Consider the following 18,222-nt stretch of genomic DNA (forward strand, 5'->3'; position numbering starts at 1 on the left):
TCTGTGATTGGAGAAACTGGAACTGCCATCTATATACTTGACTGAAACAAAAGAACATATAATGCTTCAGTTGCTATACTAGTTCTAAAATGACATTGACCAGAGCAATTAGCCAGTTAGACAACCATAAAGAAGATTACCTGTTGAAGGATTTTATTATTGTGATACTTTAATTTGCTTTTATGTAAAGGGTTTCAGATTTTGTTGACTTTTGGTGTTTTTTTTTTGTATTTTGTTTATCGTTTTTAAAGGGTTTGTTCTTATATTTCATATTCTTTCTATCTACTCTTATGTAAATGTTTTTGTGAAGCAAGTTACATCTGTTCCTTTACCAATACATGAAAGTCCGAAGGTAAAGAAGAGAGGAAAAGTGTGTTATGCAGATATACTTTGTTTGATTGAATGGAAATAGCTGGTGCCCCTGAGGTTTTAGATTTCAGTAAACCTTCCCGATGTATAAAAAATCTCCACAAAGACTTCAGCTCTGGAAAGGATGCTTTGGGCCAAGTTATATGGTGGTCCCATCAGAGGTGCATCCACTTTAGATGTTGACAGTGTTTTTCTACAGTACAACCCCTGATGGGACATTTAATGACCTTTCTTTGGATTCTTAACAGTCCTGGCTTAACTGATGTTGAGATTATTTCTGATTTAATCATTAGCTGATCATTGGGTAGGCTGAACTTTAATGTCTGCTTTGCTGCCCAAGATCTGGACTCTCTCCTGATAGTTTAGTGGTCAACAGTTGGTTATAGTAGCTCCGTGGACTTCGGGGTCACTCCTTTTCTATCCTAGGCCAGCTCCCTTATTTTGGATGCATTATCTAGCAATGTATCTTTATCCATGAGTTCTGTCAAGGAGAAGATGAGACTGGTTCCCTGTGTTTTTGAAATGGCAGGATTCTCAGGAACATTCCCAAAGATTAAATGCTTAGAAAAACTAAATAAATATAAATAAAAATATTGCTTGGTTGGCCAGAATTTTGGGTAAAAGTGGAGATTGAAGCTTTAATGGCTCTGTTACAAAAATACTCTGCTCTAAAATTTCCCTTGTGAAAAGAGTGCTAAATTATTGCCATAACCAAATGGCATTTCTACAGGCTTTACATTTTCTCACGTTTATCATTGTCACCAGGCTTCATTAGCTCTTTCACTTGACCTGTATCCAACTGTGCTCTTCTCTGTTATAAATGCCTTGACAACAGCTCACAGTTACCATGAAACTAAGCCACATTCTTTGCTTCCATGTGTTTATTATGCAATCAGAGATTGGGTCCAGAAGGAAAGAAACGCGGAAGGGTGAGACAGCTGACTGGTTCCTACACAAGTAACCAACTTAGTTCAGCAACTGCACAGGTACTAATCTCAATTTTCTGTCGATGGATATTCAATGATATTAACATTTACTTTAATTTTAGATGCAATTCAGCACAGCTAAAGGCAACTACAAAGTAATACTACATGGGTGTTATTTCCTGCCTCTAGCTATACACTTACAATCTGTCTTTTCATACATTTTAACTGTACCATGTACTGAAACAATGGAAATAAAATACTTAAGGAGGAAGAAAACTTCAAATAATCCGTGGTTTTGACAGAAGTTGTAGAAAGGATAGCAAATCCTAGTGAATTCAAATAAAAATCTTAGAAACTACCACTGAATAACTGTATCCTACCTGGAGTGGCCAAGAAAGTGAATGAATGCCATTAATAAAAGACTGAAGAATTTCTCAGTATGTTCATATTGACCAATGAAATTCTGTCTGCACAAACATGGTTCTAAAACAGATGAATAAAGTGGAGTACTGAATGAAATCAAGCTTATACAGAACACATTCAGGGATAGAATCACATAGCATAGAGAAGCATGGTCCAGTTCTAAATAAATGAAAATGTTATGTAACAGCAGAAAGATATGAAACTTGGCCCTCAAAATATCAAGCTTGCTTGGTGAACAAGTTCAGTTACAAATAAATTTAAAAGTACTGTAATAACAAGAGAACATGATAATCTGCTTCAAGACATGTATGAAACATCTCTGATAAGTTTAAGTGCTTAAGACTAGTGGTTCTCAAACGTTTTTGTTTTTAGACTGCCTGACTTGTTTTATCAATCTAAGTGGACCATAATGGGATCTATACATTACGCTGCCGCTTCCTTTCAATAACTACAAAACCTTTCCCCCAGACCACCTGAAGATTTACCGCAGATCATAGATTGAAAACTGCTGCTTAAGATAATCAGATACCAAAGAAGTATGGATTTTTTCCACTCCAACACTAGTCAAACATCATACCCAAACACTTGATATCGTTAACCATTAAGATATTCATGCCACTGAAACATAGTCAGAATCGAAACAAACTTGCAATGAGTAAAAATAATATAACTGTACAGTGAGATAGCAAGAGAGTTGCTGTCCTCAGTGGCACAGCGGCATGTCTGCAGACTTACAAGGCTAGAATCCGGGTTTCGATACCCATGGTGGGCAGAGCACAGAGAGACCATTGTGTAGCTTTGTGTTTAATTACAAACAGACAAGAGAGTTGCCAAGTAATGGTTCTGGATTGAAGAAAGCCTTGGGTGTCCTGTAAAGATTCTTAAGTAACCAACATTATGAATTTGTCTGTATATTGAAATATAATCAGAGAAGATGTCACAATTGTCAAATTTATGGAGACATTACACTAGATCAAGAAGCATATAAATAGGTCAACTAAGTAGAACTACGTTGGACAAAGGAAAACACAAACACAAATATAAATTAATATAAAACAAGATTAAAATTTGTTAAATACATGAAACAAATCTTCTGATTAAAAATAAAAACGTCGGCTTGTTTCAAGTTTTGTATTCTAACAAAATTATTTTATTGTATGTCAATGATTGCAAACACAGTAAAACTACGAACGGTGTTATCAGAATTAAAACAAAGACCTTATTTGAAATGCTCAGAAGGATGTACAAACACATAAGCATAGTCATCCGGTTGGTCAGCGTTAAGTTTATGAACTTACAACGCTAAAATCTGAGTTTCGATTCCCCGTGGTGGACAGAGGGCAAATAGCTTAGTGTGTAGACTTGCGCTAAAAACAAATGAACATAAAAAGAAGAAATTGAAGTATTGGAGAAAGGGAATTATTTCTAATTGCTTTTTATAAAAAAAAATGCACTGAGGAATCTTTACAAATTTCGAATCGACAGAGCCAGGGTTAGTAGTGTCAAAGTAGCTGACGATTAAAAGTTGCTGGATAGGCTTGGATACTGTCAAGGACTCCTATCTAGTTTAGGAATGTCTAGACAGGATCAGTAGCTAATCTAGGACATGAGAATGGTTTTGTTTGTTGTTAAGCACAGAACTACGCAAATGGGCTATCTGTGCCGTTCCCACCCCGTTTTTAGGGGTGTAAGCCATCCGACTTGCCGCTGAGCAGACTAAGCTATTGGAGGGGGACATAAAGATTTACTTTTACTGGAAATGTGGTCAAAGTACGTAGTTATAAAATAACGCAAATATTTGTGGGTTGTTTCGAGAAATAAAATATATTTTGTTGAGACAATGATAGGTTCACTGTATGTTTTTACTCATAGATAATAGTTCCTTTGTCTGGTGTTTACCGGCCTAGCATGGCCAGGTGGTTAGGGAGCTCGACTCACAATCTGCGGGTCGCGGGTTCGAATCCCCGTCCCACCAAACATGCTCGCTCTTTCAGCCGTGGGGGCATTATAATGGGACGGTCAATCCCATTGGTAAAAAGAGTTGGCGGAGGGTGGTGATGACTAGCTGCCTTCTCTCTAGTCTTACACTGCTAAATTAGGGACGGCAAGCGGAGACAGCACTCGTTTAGTTTTGCGCGAAATTCAAAACAAACAAACAAATCCTGGTGTTTACCAACGGTGAAAATACAGATAGACAACTTTGAAATTGAAAAGTGGAAATATTCTCACTTGAGGAATCAACTAATTTCATGCGAAAACTCTTCGTTGAGTTCCTATATATTTCTGGGCAGATGGTTAGGTCGAAAATGCTTTTTTTTTATCTTCAAACGGATATAGTAAATTGTGCAAGTGTTTACAAAATATGCAAAAAAGGTAAATTTACTTTTAAAAACGGATTTATTTTTTATGTTCTGCTTAAAATTAACATAAATTGTTTTAGAATTTTTCACTTACTGGAAAGATTGCTCGGTGTAGAATCTCTACTCGTCTATGTCTCCAGTGTTTCACTTTTTATATGGTTAACCCTTCTGCTTTCTACTGAATCTTCCACCGAGTAGTTATTACCGATGAATGACATTCGCTTAAACAACTATGCTACATACTAGTAATTAATTTGTTATAAGTTTTTGCATTGTCTGATGATATATTTTGAATATTTTTTCTGATTTTTCTTGGTGAAAATTAACAAATATACTATTTCGAAAACTATATATTTTTAGTAACTGCCTGAACATTTTGGGGAAACAATTCGAATTAAACTGTGGGTAAACTCAAAATTACTGTAGATAATAGTGACTATTGAATTAAACAGTACAGCAACATGTGATGTTTGGATAAAAAAGAATTACTGTGTTTTGAATCACGTGTTTACTGTACACAAAATAATGAATGCATATTTTCCAAACTACCCCCACCCCCCCCGTGGCACAGAGGTGTGTCTGTGGACTTACAACGCTAGAAACCGGCTTTCGATACTCGTGTTGGGCAGAGCACAGATAGCCCATTAAGCAGCTTTGAGCTTAACTTCAAACAAACAAACCATACTAAAAACAAATAAAAAAGCAAAATTTTTACTGAAGGACTGGAACAGCTTTTCGATTGTCCTATTTTTAAAGTAAAAACGTTGGCGAGTATATATATATACGCTGGCGTCACCTTTTACGAATTTTCTGGTATGTTTACATTTTTGTGTGGATCAAATGTCTTTAACTCATTAACGTATTATATATTCATACTTACTGAAGCTAGACAAATGTAAAACGAATATTTCATATTGTTTACGAAATACTATTTATGATATTTCTGCTTATGCGTCAGGACTTGTTGTTTTATTAAATATGCCATAGTTCATGACTCGATAAATTTCCGCAATGTACACGACTTCCCATCCGGGTGGTAATCTGTGAACTTTCATCATCATGCTATGGGTAAACTGATTGATAAAATTGTATGTAGACTGTTGTGTAAATAATATAATTTGAATGTCGATGTAAAATAAGACAAACGGCAAACAAATTAATTAACATAAGCGGTAAATATTTGTATATGCGACATGAAAGCTTTCATTATTTATCATTTCTAGTGATGTCACTTCCGGAAACTCACTTCCCTTCCATTTCCTTTTAAAGGTTTCTTTCCAAGCATAAGTCAGATATATATATAATAAGAAAACACAATAGCTCGTTATCACAATACGGAAAGTTTTATTTCATACCTTATTTTTTTTAAGTATATTAAGCTACATTAACTAGCTTGTTTTCTATGTCACAGAAATTGTTTAAACTTTCCGAAATCTTAAAATCTAACCTACCAATGTATCACTGGGTCATGTGAAAGTAAAGCTGCAGGTGTGTAAAACTATTACACGGTTGTGCCTTCTTGTGTTTTCATCAGAAAATTCGTTGTTTGAGTTGTGACAGCTAAGCCTAATATTACGTTAGAACTGAACTTCACCGGGGATGTATTTGTTTAGTGTTTTTCTCATATTCTACATTTCCAAAGTGTTTGGTTTTAACATAGACATCAACTTCCCACTTGTTTATAAGAGCTCAGGAAGAGATTGGCAAAGTAGCTATTTCGGATATTCTGTAGCTTTTCATCAAAATAGCGACGGTAAAATGTAAGTATTACAATTGTACTTAACATTAAAGCAAATATATTCTGTGCGATTTTCAGGATTTGGTGTTTTACTGGTGAAATGTTTACATAGACTGCTATATAAATGTATTTATATTATACACATTGAAAACATTTAGGTAGGAGGTTGTGATCGCTATTGTTTGTGTATAGTGATCTCTAACGTCAGATTTTCAAGAAGCATTTAAAAGATATTGAAAGGAATTGACAAAAGTCAAATGAAAAGTAATTAGTGGCATTTTATGATGTGTTTTTAAAGGGTAGATAACAAGAAGAGACTCAGTAACTTGCAATTGATGTTTGTTGAAATTAGCGCAAAACTACTTAGTGGATATCCGTCCCTAAGTTAGAAGTGATAGACTAGTGGGAAGGCATCTAGATAACACCATTCACCGTCAATTCTTGAGCTACTCTTTCAGGAACGCAAAATTGGTGTGTTTTAGAACAAAGCCACATATAGCTACCGACTGTTTCCACCGCGGGAATCGAACCCCGAATTTAAGCGTTGTAAGCTCGTGGACTTACCACTGACCCACCGAGGGACCGAAAAGTCGGATTGACCGTCACAATATAACGCCCCTACGGCTGAAAGGGCGAGTATGTTTGGTGGCGGGATTTGAAACCGCGACCCAATGAGCGCCCTAAGCACCATGCCCCAAAAAATTATGAAAAATAAATGTTTAAAGAATAAGTGATGAAACTGAAAACTAGTCCGATTCAATCTCGTTGTGTAAGTTTCTTTTGTTGTGGAAAAAGAACTGTTTAATTTACCTACAATCTCAAAAATAAAAGTTTGTACTATTCAAAAGCATGTGGATTTTCAAGTATTTTTGTTATTTTAAAGGTAAGGACTGCCCCCACCCTCCAAGAATAAAAAAAAACATTACTCGATATCCTTCACCTATGTGACCAACTACTTTTGAAAATGGCGTATAACTCATTTATATTTTGTTTGTTTGTAGTTATGCACAAAGCTACACAATGGGCTATCTGTGCTCTGCCCACAACGGATATCGAAAACCGGTTTCTAGCGTTGTAAGTCCGCAGACATACCGCTGTGCCACTGAGGGGCCTTATTTATATATACATATACAACGTACGCAAATTTGTTCGCAGTATCCTGTTAATTACTTTAGAAAAACGTGTTATGTATATTAATATTAATGATACTGCTCTTTTTTTTCTACTTTTGTGCTACAGTCATCATATTCGATGCACATCTATCTATATTTGAAAGTTTTATCTATTATACTTTTCACAGTTTATTCATGTTTCTAATACTCGCAATGAGGCTAATATTTTTAAATTAACGCAAAGTTTATTTTAATTTGCTGACTGTCAGGATAACTTGATACTACATAAATTGAATAAAATAACATTCATAATTGAAGAAGATATAGTAGTTATTCCTTGCACTGAGAAGTATTCAAGTTATGTTTTTAGAAACCAAAATGTAATACGTTTTTAATTGGTGACTTATTGTTTGTATATATATGTGTGTGTGTGCGTATGTATGAATATATAATGTTTTGTTCAGTAAAATTTATCTTTTATTTTTTTAAGTATAAATTATTATACCATACGTTCTTTTATTTAAGGATATAAATTTTATTTTTTCTAGGTTATTGGTGACGGCCCCCAAAGCTAGCACTACTGCCTTCGGACCAGGTGTTATAGAACCAGGGATGTTATACAAATGTCTTTTCAAAGATGTGGGGTCTCCAACCAATTGTGTTGAAGTTGAAATTGACCGCACTGGTAATGTATATATATTAATATACGCTGTGTTGTGATGGAAATATGTATTTCTGTACGTGTCTTTGTCGGTTACATCAATTTGTACATATTTCAGTGATGTTAATATCACAATTGTTTATTCATAAACTGATTTTCTTCTGGAGTGCAATAAACATGATTCAAAAATAGTTATTCCTACGTCACTGGATAGTTTGGAGACGTTTTAATAAGAAACAATTAGACATTTAGATCAAATTTATTTCCAGCTGTATTCCGAAATTAAGTGTTACATAGTCCGTGAAAATATCATAATAATGTTTTTTCGCAACCTAATATGGAACACAAATTTCTGGTTAAGATTTATATTTTGTGTATCTCTCTCTCTATATATATATATATAATTATCAGTTTGTTTGTTTTTTTAAGAGCAAAGCCACATTGAGCTATCTGCTGTTTCCACTGCGGGAATCGAACCCCGGAGTTTAGCGTTTTACGTCGTATAATTTCCGTTCTTCCATTATTAGTAGTAGCATCGTTGCTTGGTTGTAAGGATACAAAATCTGTATTTCCGAAGGACAGTCTGTTTTAAAAGGATTAAACTTCCAACATGACGTTTCGGCATTTTTGCAGTGTCCTTCATAAGATCATATTTTTCCTTATGGTAAAATATGACTTTAGAGAAAAATCCTCTCAGAGTTGTAAAGAATCGTCTTGGACATTCAAAAGTATAACGTAATCATCATTATTATTTAAGCCAATTAATCAGTCATTTGTTCATGTCGTTCTATATAAGTATGTTATTTACAATATAAAATACGTTACTGTTCACCAAAACCTATACATTGATCAGTTTCAGGTCTTAATATCTGCCGGATCTCTCCGGATATGAGATCCGTAATGTGTTTGTTTGAATTTATGCACAAAACTACACAATGGGCTATCTGTGCTCTGCCCACCACGAGTATCGAAACCCGGTTTCTAGCGTTGTAAGTCCGCAGACATACCGCTGTGCCACGGGGGGGGGGGGGGTCCGTAGTGAGTTTTGAATTATTATTATTATTTTAATTTAAAGGAGGAAACACTTTGATTTTAAATCTGTCCCGGTTTCATTGCGATTTTATACTTGACCGACGTAGTAAACTTCATTACTTCCATTCAGCCACATCCCATATAGTAAATTCACTAACCGGCCAGTTCAGAACCGACATTTGTTCGTGTCGTCATGTATAAATAAGTTATTGTAATAAACTCTAATGATCACAATATAAAATACGTTTGTACTTGCCAGATTAAAAAACAACAAAACTGTACATAGTTAACAACCGTGTATATAATAGATAGATTTTTTTTTTAATAGCTAATAACTATTAGACTACATTTGGAATAATATGTCATGGGGAGCAGCTTTTGGTTCACTGGAAGCTGTATTTCTAGAAAAGAAGAAACAACAAGTAAATTAAGAATTTATATATTTGAACATCCATTTTGTCTTTCATAATTATACATTTGTGATAGTTGTTGAAACACACAAGTAATTAAAAAACGCATTCCCGATTAACCTGGACTTCTTACAGCTTACCATGCAGTCAACTTCCTCTAGAGAGTCAAATAATTACTAGAACTAGATTTTTCCCCGATGTAGTTGCCACACGCTTTAGCACTTTATGTGCATTAAGTGTGTAACGAGTGTACATGCCTGTGGTAAATTTGATCTTTACTGTTAAGCAAGTTTTTTTTTTTATCCGGATGTAACAATGGTGCATATCGTCATGTAACAAATATAATTTAGTTTTGTAACCTAGTTGTCACGTACATGGGACAAATGACGAAATATCAGCAAAATGTTTTGGGTTTCCAACAGTTATGTGAGAATGGCGTAGTTGTTTTTCTTTCACGTGTTTTATTTCACATGTTTTTAAAAAAACAACAAAAAACGACTGAGTGGCTAACATGTATAACATTTAGAATAGGTTTACAGTGTAGAATGAAGAGAGGAACCTTTGCAGCATTTCCGTATAAATGTTCCTGTGTCGTCCGTTGCTTTATTCTTGCTGTGAGCAGAGCAAAGTGATAACAGTTCACTGACTATCTTCATGAACCAAGAAACAGTAGCGTTTCCAGGATTTTTTACTGGTGGATTATAAGGAGGCAGAAAAAAAGATCACTTCCATTTCAGTGGGAATCACGATGTAGAGAATTTAAAAATCTTAAAAGATTATATCTCAGAGGCGGAGCTCTTCAGTGGGGTCTAACCCCTCCTCCCACCCCCAAGCCATCTATCTCAAGCCCAGTTTACCAAGAGTTTTCGAAAGAATGCGGTGGAGAACCGACAGAGCTAAGAAAACTCTTCTCTTCTCTGATGTTTATGTGTATTTTTTAAAATAAAACAATACTACGTTTTTTAGTTTATGAGAAAGAAATGCGAAGAGCTGAACGCACGACATTCACAAATATACTAGAATACTAAATACGCTTTTTATCCTGCTCAGGGGATTGTCGAATGGGAAGTCTGTTTTGTGCAGAGCATTGGTAGAAACGCTTCTCAGTGTCTGTCGTAATCTCAGGTTGCTTGTTCTCTAGATCTGATAAATTTTCACACTTTGTGAACATCTTTTAGAGACTTAGAATCCCATATAGCGCATTAAGGTGTAACAAGTACGTTTTGAATCTATTGATGTTATGATAAAAAATGTTTGTGGAAATTTTAAATATTAGTCGACCATTAGTGATTATCAGAAAAACAAAATTTATACTGAGGTTTTATGAATTTAATAATATATGATAAAAAAGCAGTAAATGAAGAAAGAAAGCAATACCAAATTGACAGTGAAAAAGACAGTAACTTAGATTTGAAAGTATTTCTTGTTTATTGAGAAATTTTACTTCTATTTTCTTTATATATATAAATGTATATATATGTATGAAATATTGAGGTATTATCTTTTACTTATGACGTCGCTGAAGAGTAATCGGGTAGATTCAGCAGAATAACAGGAGATCGACAGAATATGTTATGTAAACTTAAACTATTTTCTTGGGCTTTGACCGAGTTGTGAAAAATGAAAGATACTGAACACAGTGTATGACAGTGTGAAACAGTCTTTCTTTGATACACAAAACAATCAAAATGAATGTATTCACTTAGGACATCTTCATTACCGGGGATATGAGAACTCTCAGTAATATGTGCTGGAGGTTGGTGGAAATCTGTGAAGAACAATAGAAGTGTTTCAGACTGAGAAAATATAATATTATATACACGAAACCATAACGCTATACTTACAGGAGGCGTGCACTATTCACGTCACTATTGGTCATTTCCATCGAAAATTTAAGGGAAATTGTAGCCTCAGAACTGCCTCACTTCTTTCTCAAGATGAATTAGTCAGTCTGCCTGTTTCTGCAACTAGTCATCTTCTCAGTTATATAATAGCCATGCTTCAGTCTACTTAACAGCCTGCTCCTGGCAGTGGTGCTTTAATAATGGGGTTAGTTTGGTGATGCCTGTTGGGGTTTTTGTCTTGGTGATTGCTTGAAGCAGGTGTGATACTTCTTGAATAGTGGTTGAGCTGCAGCTAAAGATGTTCAAGCCCACACACTGATGTTTTTCAAGGATGTTGCTGTGGACAACATGGGTTTGGAGGTCAAAATGTACTTACCAGGACTGATGGATCTTGATTTTCCTGTGGCTTTGATGTTTTCGATTTGAAATTTAATTCCTTTTTTGATTTGGGGATATAATGGTGTTGGTAGAGGTGTCTACACATATGATGCTCTATAATCAGTCGGCAGTTACACAGTGTAGTACATAGATTTCATTGTGAACACCACTTGATAGCTCATAATGCGAGCAATACCACTTCTTTTCAATCAGTGATCTTACAATCAGTGACTATCCTATCTGCTGGCATCACTGCTAATCTTAGCACTAATTATCAAAAATATCATTGCCAGTGTCTTAGCCACCCATTAGAGTTATCTTGTGGTTATTCTCCATGAAATTTCTCATCTCACTCATCTCTAAGTACTTTAGCATCTTTCTCCTCATCATATGAGTCGAGATGATACGAAATAGTACTCTCATCATCCTCCGAATCATCAGTCTCGACCTCTGATGTTTGGTTTAGACAGTGCATGAAAAGTTCATCAGCAACATGCAGTCCTAGCTTGCCAACGTATTTAATGAATTTACTTGCTCCTTACAACCACTGTAACTCATATGTAATCAGATTTATATAACCAAGGACGAAATAAGAACCTGTCCAGCTACAATCAAGTTGCTTCCATGCCACTGGCATATACAAAAGCCATATTCAATCTCCTTGCTGGAATATCTGTCCTTTAACTGTCATATTGTAACATCTCTTCAGCCATATGAACAGACTTTCCTAGATGTTGGTTCACAGCTCGTGAACATCAAAGAACATAAACCTTACCCACTTCAAATGTATTTGCAGACCTGTGATACATTTTCCATAGGGGTGGATTATACATCGTATCCACAGGACATGTTTGGTGAACAACCAGTCAACCTCTGTTCTGTAGTATGATATACCTTCATGACATATAGCAAGTGTTTCTCTCATTCGCGATTCTTAAACTTCACGTGCATATGCTTGATAGTTTATATTAACCTATCTGCTGAACCATCAGACTGTGGGTGATAAGACAAAGTGCACATATTTACCACAACCAACACTTTACATAAGGTAAAAAATAGTTGGCTATTGAAGGTAGCTTCCTGATCTGTGTGAAATACTTCTAGACCCAAATTGGGCTATCCAGTGTTCCACCACAACATTGGTACAGACTGTTCTGAAGCATTTTCTGATGAATAAGCCCCAGCCCACTTAGTGAAGTAATTAATAATGACCAGCTCATACTGACTATCTCATTCAATTTCTGGAAGATGATCAGTAATACCCACGGGTATTCCCTAAAAAGAAGAACCTGTAATTCTCTGTTAAGAGTTTACTCTGTTTAGGCTGGCTTTTCCTCTTAGTACAAATGAGACAATATTTACACTTCTGCTTAAAATCTCGACTTGAATGTGGCCAGTAAAACCATTGCAACATGTTAGCAAAAATGTGTATAATACCATGGTGCTCCCCAGTCTTTGCATTATGCCAAAATTGAAGAATTTCCTGAAGATATTTGGGGACCACTAGCTGCAACACAGATTGAGATCCATATCTCAATGGTTTATAACAAAGGTACAGTACACCTTCTTGCACTCGTAGCTGTTCATACAAGTGCCATAGGTTATGTATGCCTGGGCTATATTCCTCAGTCTGTGTTGGTCATGCTTCACCTTGCTGCACATCAAGGAGTTGTCACAATATATCAGAATCCTTTAGTTACCCTTCCTGGAGCTCATGAAGCTTTCATTGTGGTATCTAAACATTAGTGGAATCTCTTACCATATGGTTTGATGTTGCTATGGCAGATATGGCTTTAACTCCCACAATGTCCAGGGTCAGAGCATGTAATGAAAGAACAGAGTCTCACAGTGAGGTGAGACAATCCATTGTCATTTCCATGATGTAGGCCCAGATGATGCATTACCACAAATTCATATTCCTGCAATGCTGTGATCCAATGTGCAATCATCCTTTCCATATTTTAAAAATTCATAAGCCACTCCAAGCAACACATGGTCCATCCAAATGATAAATCCTCCACCATAAAGTTCTTTCTTTTTTATGTAGTATCTGCATTCATTGTTCAGAAGCCATGCATGTATGACTAGCATACATGTTTATACATACCACTCCACCCCGCAATTGTACTAATACTGTCTCAATTCCACTACTGCTGAGATTGGTATCCAACAAAAACTAACAGTCTTGTCATGGATATGTCAACACTGGAGCTTCAACTGAAGCAAGCAAATACAGGAATATTTTATCACACTACTTAGACCATCTAAGATCTGCACCAGCTTTAATGAGAGCATATAATGATGCACAGTCTTGGAGAAGTTGGCCACATAATGTCAGTAATGTATAATAAAACCAAGAAAATTGCATACTTCTTGTTTGATCATGGGATGAGGCCAGTCTCCCCACTGCAATGTTTGCTAACTCGAGACTACATCTCCACTCAAAGTGTGACCAAGAAGTCCCACCTGCATGCACATAACTGCAAACAAGCCTGATTTATTTATCTGCGGAAGTACCGTGCTTTGATTTCCATCAGCAGACTTACATATGTGACCAAACATCAATGCATTATCAACATAAACCAAGCTTCTTTTCCACTGCAGACCCTTCAGTGTATAGTATGGATCTGTACCACACATCACCTCCTCAACCCACTTAGTTAAGATACTGTACTTTGCTTCTGTATAGCTTGGAAACAAAGAGTTGCTCATGAAATTATTCAATTCCCACTTCTCCAGTGTAAATGACATGTGAATTCACCGATTGGTAATTATGGTGTTTTTTACAGGAAAGATTACTCATAATGATGTGAGATAGATAGTTGTCTTTTGTTTTATGAATCGGATAATGGCTAGGGCCTGCCATGCCCTTTTTACTCACCTCCAAATGAATGAAGGTGGAATGCACAATGTGGAGTCATAAACAAGCTTAGCTTTGTGTAATGATAATGGACTTTTATAGAAAAATCCAGGTTTGTTCCAGTAATCAGAACTTTTGAAGACTCTTAGAACTTTTAGGACCAACTTAACTTTTAGCAGTATTAGTAATTTTAACTTTAACCCTTTTTTTGCTTTAACGTTTGCTTTTGTTTCAGTTTAACTTTGGATTAGAACAGACCCTGACCTTCGAGGAAGTTGGAGTTTCTTTTGTTTAACTTATAGTTAGGCATCTGGATCTTTATGTTTTTGCTTTTTAAATTTTACGTTACTTTTAATATAGCTTACAGGGGAAGCACACTGAACTGGTCAGAGAAACTATTAAATTTCTCCATGCTTCTCTTGCCTGTTCACACCATGATAAACACTTGCTCTTGTATGTTGCATTGTGTTTTGTTTTACCTTTAATAAAGATGTTTGACTCGTGAATTTGTTTACCATCTTTTTTTTGGGAAACAAACTGAGTTGGAGTTCTGGAAGAAAAATGTAACACTATCCATGACTTTATATTCTTGAACCTACAATGAGCTGTTACTAACTGATTATTCTGAGGGAAGTCCACAAGCCAGAAAATACCACAAATATAAGCTCTGTTAGCCTCTGGAAATTTGCAAGCATGATACACAGGCTGAATTGGGTGATGCGAAACTTGTACAGAGAACTTCGAGTGCTAAAAGTAGTGTTAGGTCTGCTTTCTTCAATCAGATCAACTTGCTAGTAACAGATGCCAAGTCTAAAGTGTTGAACCAAATACATCAATAGGGCTCTGGTGTGGAAAGGCATCAATGCAAGTCACAGTGATCATCCTTCTGAAGTCAACACAGAACCTTTGCATACTCTTCTTCTTCCTTACAATCACTACTGAAGATGACCATGCACTCTGTGAAGACTGTATGATCCTGTCTCTTAACATCAACTTTATCTCAGCATTAGCTAAATCCTTAATTCTTTCAGCAATTGTGTGCAGCAGTTATTTTATTGTACATATGTAATTTGTATTTGAATGATGGTGTATTACGTTTGTGCAATCCTGTCGGCTACAAATACTTTGGCATGTACAACCAACAAGTCACTGAGCTTCTGCCACTGTGATAAATTCTTATTGCATGCACAATCATTAACTAGCAACCTCAGATATGTTGGCAACCATGTACTTTATTTGGATGTAGCACAGTTGAAATAACACTAGTTATATTGTTTGTTTCAGTTACCTCGACTTCTGTGCTTAATGAGCCAACAACCATTTAGTGGGAAGCTGGACAGCCAATTGCTCATAACTGCAAAATGACACCAATCATTTATTGCCTCTCAGCCAGCTCACTGTTTGAGCTATTGCTGCCTGCTTTCTGTATACAAAACATGCATTGGCTGTATTTCTATATCAAATGGTACCACTTCTCTAAACCACTTTTGAAATAAATTACGGAACACCGCTTGTATACATGGAGATATTATTTCTAGGCCTGATATGGCTGGCATCAGATGACTTTCCCACAGATATGAAGTGCACCTATTCTACAGACAAAAACTGACTGACAATTTCTGCAGTACATCCATCCCTAGGACACCAATGCCAGAACCAAGGCTGGAGATGACTATTTTCATTCTGTGCTTAACATCACTTAGACATAGTTGGAGATGTGTCTCTCCAGCCATGGCAGATTATCAACATTAACTAAAATGAAGTCATTGTTGACTGGTAAGCTTCGTTCATAGTGCCTTATGAACATCAAGATCAACCAGTGTCCTGGCACTTCCTTTATGAATAAAGAAATTTGTCTTTTACCTCTGCACCTTTATGGACACATAACAAGTGCCACTCAGTCTCGGAAGAGCTGGGCTGACCACAAACCTCTTTGTGCAAAATGTCCATTGTGCTGTATTCCACCAAGTTAGTGGCCAAAACCAATTAGTTTTCTGGAGTTGAAATAGCAATTAAAACTCACTTTTAAACTTCCTGCATCTGTTGTATAGGTGGATGAAATTGGTACCCCTGCCTACTTTGCTGTTTGTAAAAGTATAACAGTCTAGTTTAAGGTGATATAGCTACTCACAGCCAAAAATATTATTTGGTCCTCCCTTTCAGTGTAGCATCTGGGCAGAGACATAATCGGCATTGACTGTGGTACAACCATCCTGCGAGGACCGGGGAAGCTACTTGGGTTGTGTCACAGTGCTGGGGTGTGTTAGCTGCTGATTTGCCAAAACCGTTGCCAGGTATGCCTTCTAATTCAAACAGCACAGATTGTTCATACAAGCTATTGGTGGGATCTCTCTTGAACATGATCCCATGAACAGATCAGTCCTCCACTAGGTCAAAACAACTGCACAATACAGTTACAACTATATTCCAGTCCAATAGGTGCTCAATATAATCAAGGGCTGGACCATCCAACCTGAGACCAAACATTGTATCACCTGTTCTTAGGTCCAGTAATACCAATCAGTGATCTGCTTGAAACACTTTAGTGAATGATCTAGCACCTTTTTAGCCACACCTTTAAATATCAAGGAAGAGATCTGATTAGCCACGATCATAGGGACGTGTAGTTGTGACATAGATCTCTTACTCATGGACTCTCATCCAATACCAGTCTGAGATGCCTTAAGCATTAATGGTATGGTGAAGTGGGCATATTATGCGACCCTTACACTTGAACAAGCATTAGGACCCTTCCTTTAGGTGGCAGCATGGCAAGTTACTGTAGGTAGCTCGTCGATTGGCTCTGCGCAACTCCTGGTTTTTCCATCACCAGCAGTCACCCTGGCAAGATTCCTTTAATTATGGAGAGATTCATGGCTGCCACATGGTTCACTATCTTCATCAGTTGGAGACTGTTGTCTCACCTGCTGGTAAAACTGCTCATAAATCATTCACAAGCAGCATTAAAAGCTCTTTTGGCTGATCTCAACCAGAACTAGGATTGAAATACTTTGGTCTGTGAATGCCTGGGAGTCCTGTAGAGACCACTTTAACCAGTTAAGACTCACCAGACTGCATCTCACTGCAATGACTCTCAGCTGTCCAAGTTTCCTGTGCAATGAAGTTTATCCTCAAGGGGAGAATCCAATTAACCATATTGGATGCACCAAATTTCAGTAGTTGTTCCCGATTTCGAGGCTGCAACAAGAAAGAAGTCATGGACCTTTGTAGCATAAGAAAAACCCATAATCTAAGAAAGGACTCCTCCACGGCCCAAGAACTCTTTCTGACAGCTACATACCTTCAGTAATTAATTCTTCCTCTTGGTTATTTCTACTGAAAAATAAGGCGAAAGATGTATATCTTCAAGATTTCACCTTATCTTACAGTGCAAAATATTCATATTTACTTTCATCTAATATGTTCAACTTTATAGAAATCCTTCCCACGATAGGGCGTGCGTGAGATTATATGTGAATGTTTGTTTGTTTTTTAATTTCGCGCAAAGCTACACGAGGGCTATCTGCGCTAGCCGTCCCTAATTTAGCTGTGTAAGACTAGAGGGAAGGCAGCTAGTCATCACCACCCACCGCCAACTCTTGGGCTACTCTTTTACCAACGAATAGTGGGATTGACCGTCACAATATAACGCCATCACGGCTGAAAGGGCGAGCATGTTTGGTGGGACGGGGATTCGAACCCGCGACCCTCAGATTGCGAGTCGAGCGCCTTATCCACCTGGCCATGCCGGGCACTATAGGTGAATGACTGCAAACAATAGTTATTTAGGGCAAAATGAACTTAGGCACTTCCTTGACCTACGTTCTTTAGTTAATATTGCAAAATCCATATTAAGTTAGGGGGTAGAAAACACGTAGTATCCTTACATACTATAAAGCTTCCTTTTCAAATTAGTAGCGTATAACCATAGTGTTAATGTTTAAAAACATTTGAATGTGTTTTACATTTAATAAGAATAGATACTGCATAGATATAATAGAGAAGTTCATACATGGTTTAAGAAGATAAATTGTTGGTATACTTTGGTGACAGATTTTCTTGTAGGCAGATTTTGTTAAACAAGACCGATGTCTGTAGGTTTACTTTCT

The 18,222-nt window shown here is 36.6% G+C and overlaps 1 protein-coding gene across 1 annotated transcript in view; it reads left to right on the forward strand.

Annotated features, from left to right (window-relative positions):
* The first annotated feature begins 5,164 nt into the window (after positions 1 to 5,164).
* LOC106461306 (integrin alpha-4-like) overlaps positions 5,165 to 18,222 on the forward strand; it is a 24,819-nt gene continuing 11,761 nt past the window's right edge. The window contains exons 1-2 of the mRNA XM_013921124.2: positions 5,165 to 5,838; positions 7,477 to 7,613. Of these exons, the coding sequence (XP_013776578.2) occupies positions 5,678 to 5,838; positions 7,477 to 7,613 (298 nt within the window). The 5' untranslated portion in view covers positions 5,165 to 5,677. The remainder of the gene's footprint in view (positions 5,839 to 7,476; positions 7,614 to 18,222) is intronic.

This window comes from Limulus polyphemus, unplaced genomic scaffold (genome assembly GCF_000517525.1).
Source record: "Limulus polyphemus unplaced genomic scaffold, Limulus_polyphemus-2.1.2 Scaffold930, whole genome shotgun sequence".
In the NCBI taxonomy this organism is placed as follows: Eukaryota; Metazoa; Arthropoda; class Merostomata; order Xiphosura; family Limulidae; genus Limulus; species Limulus polyphemus.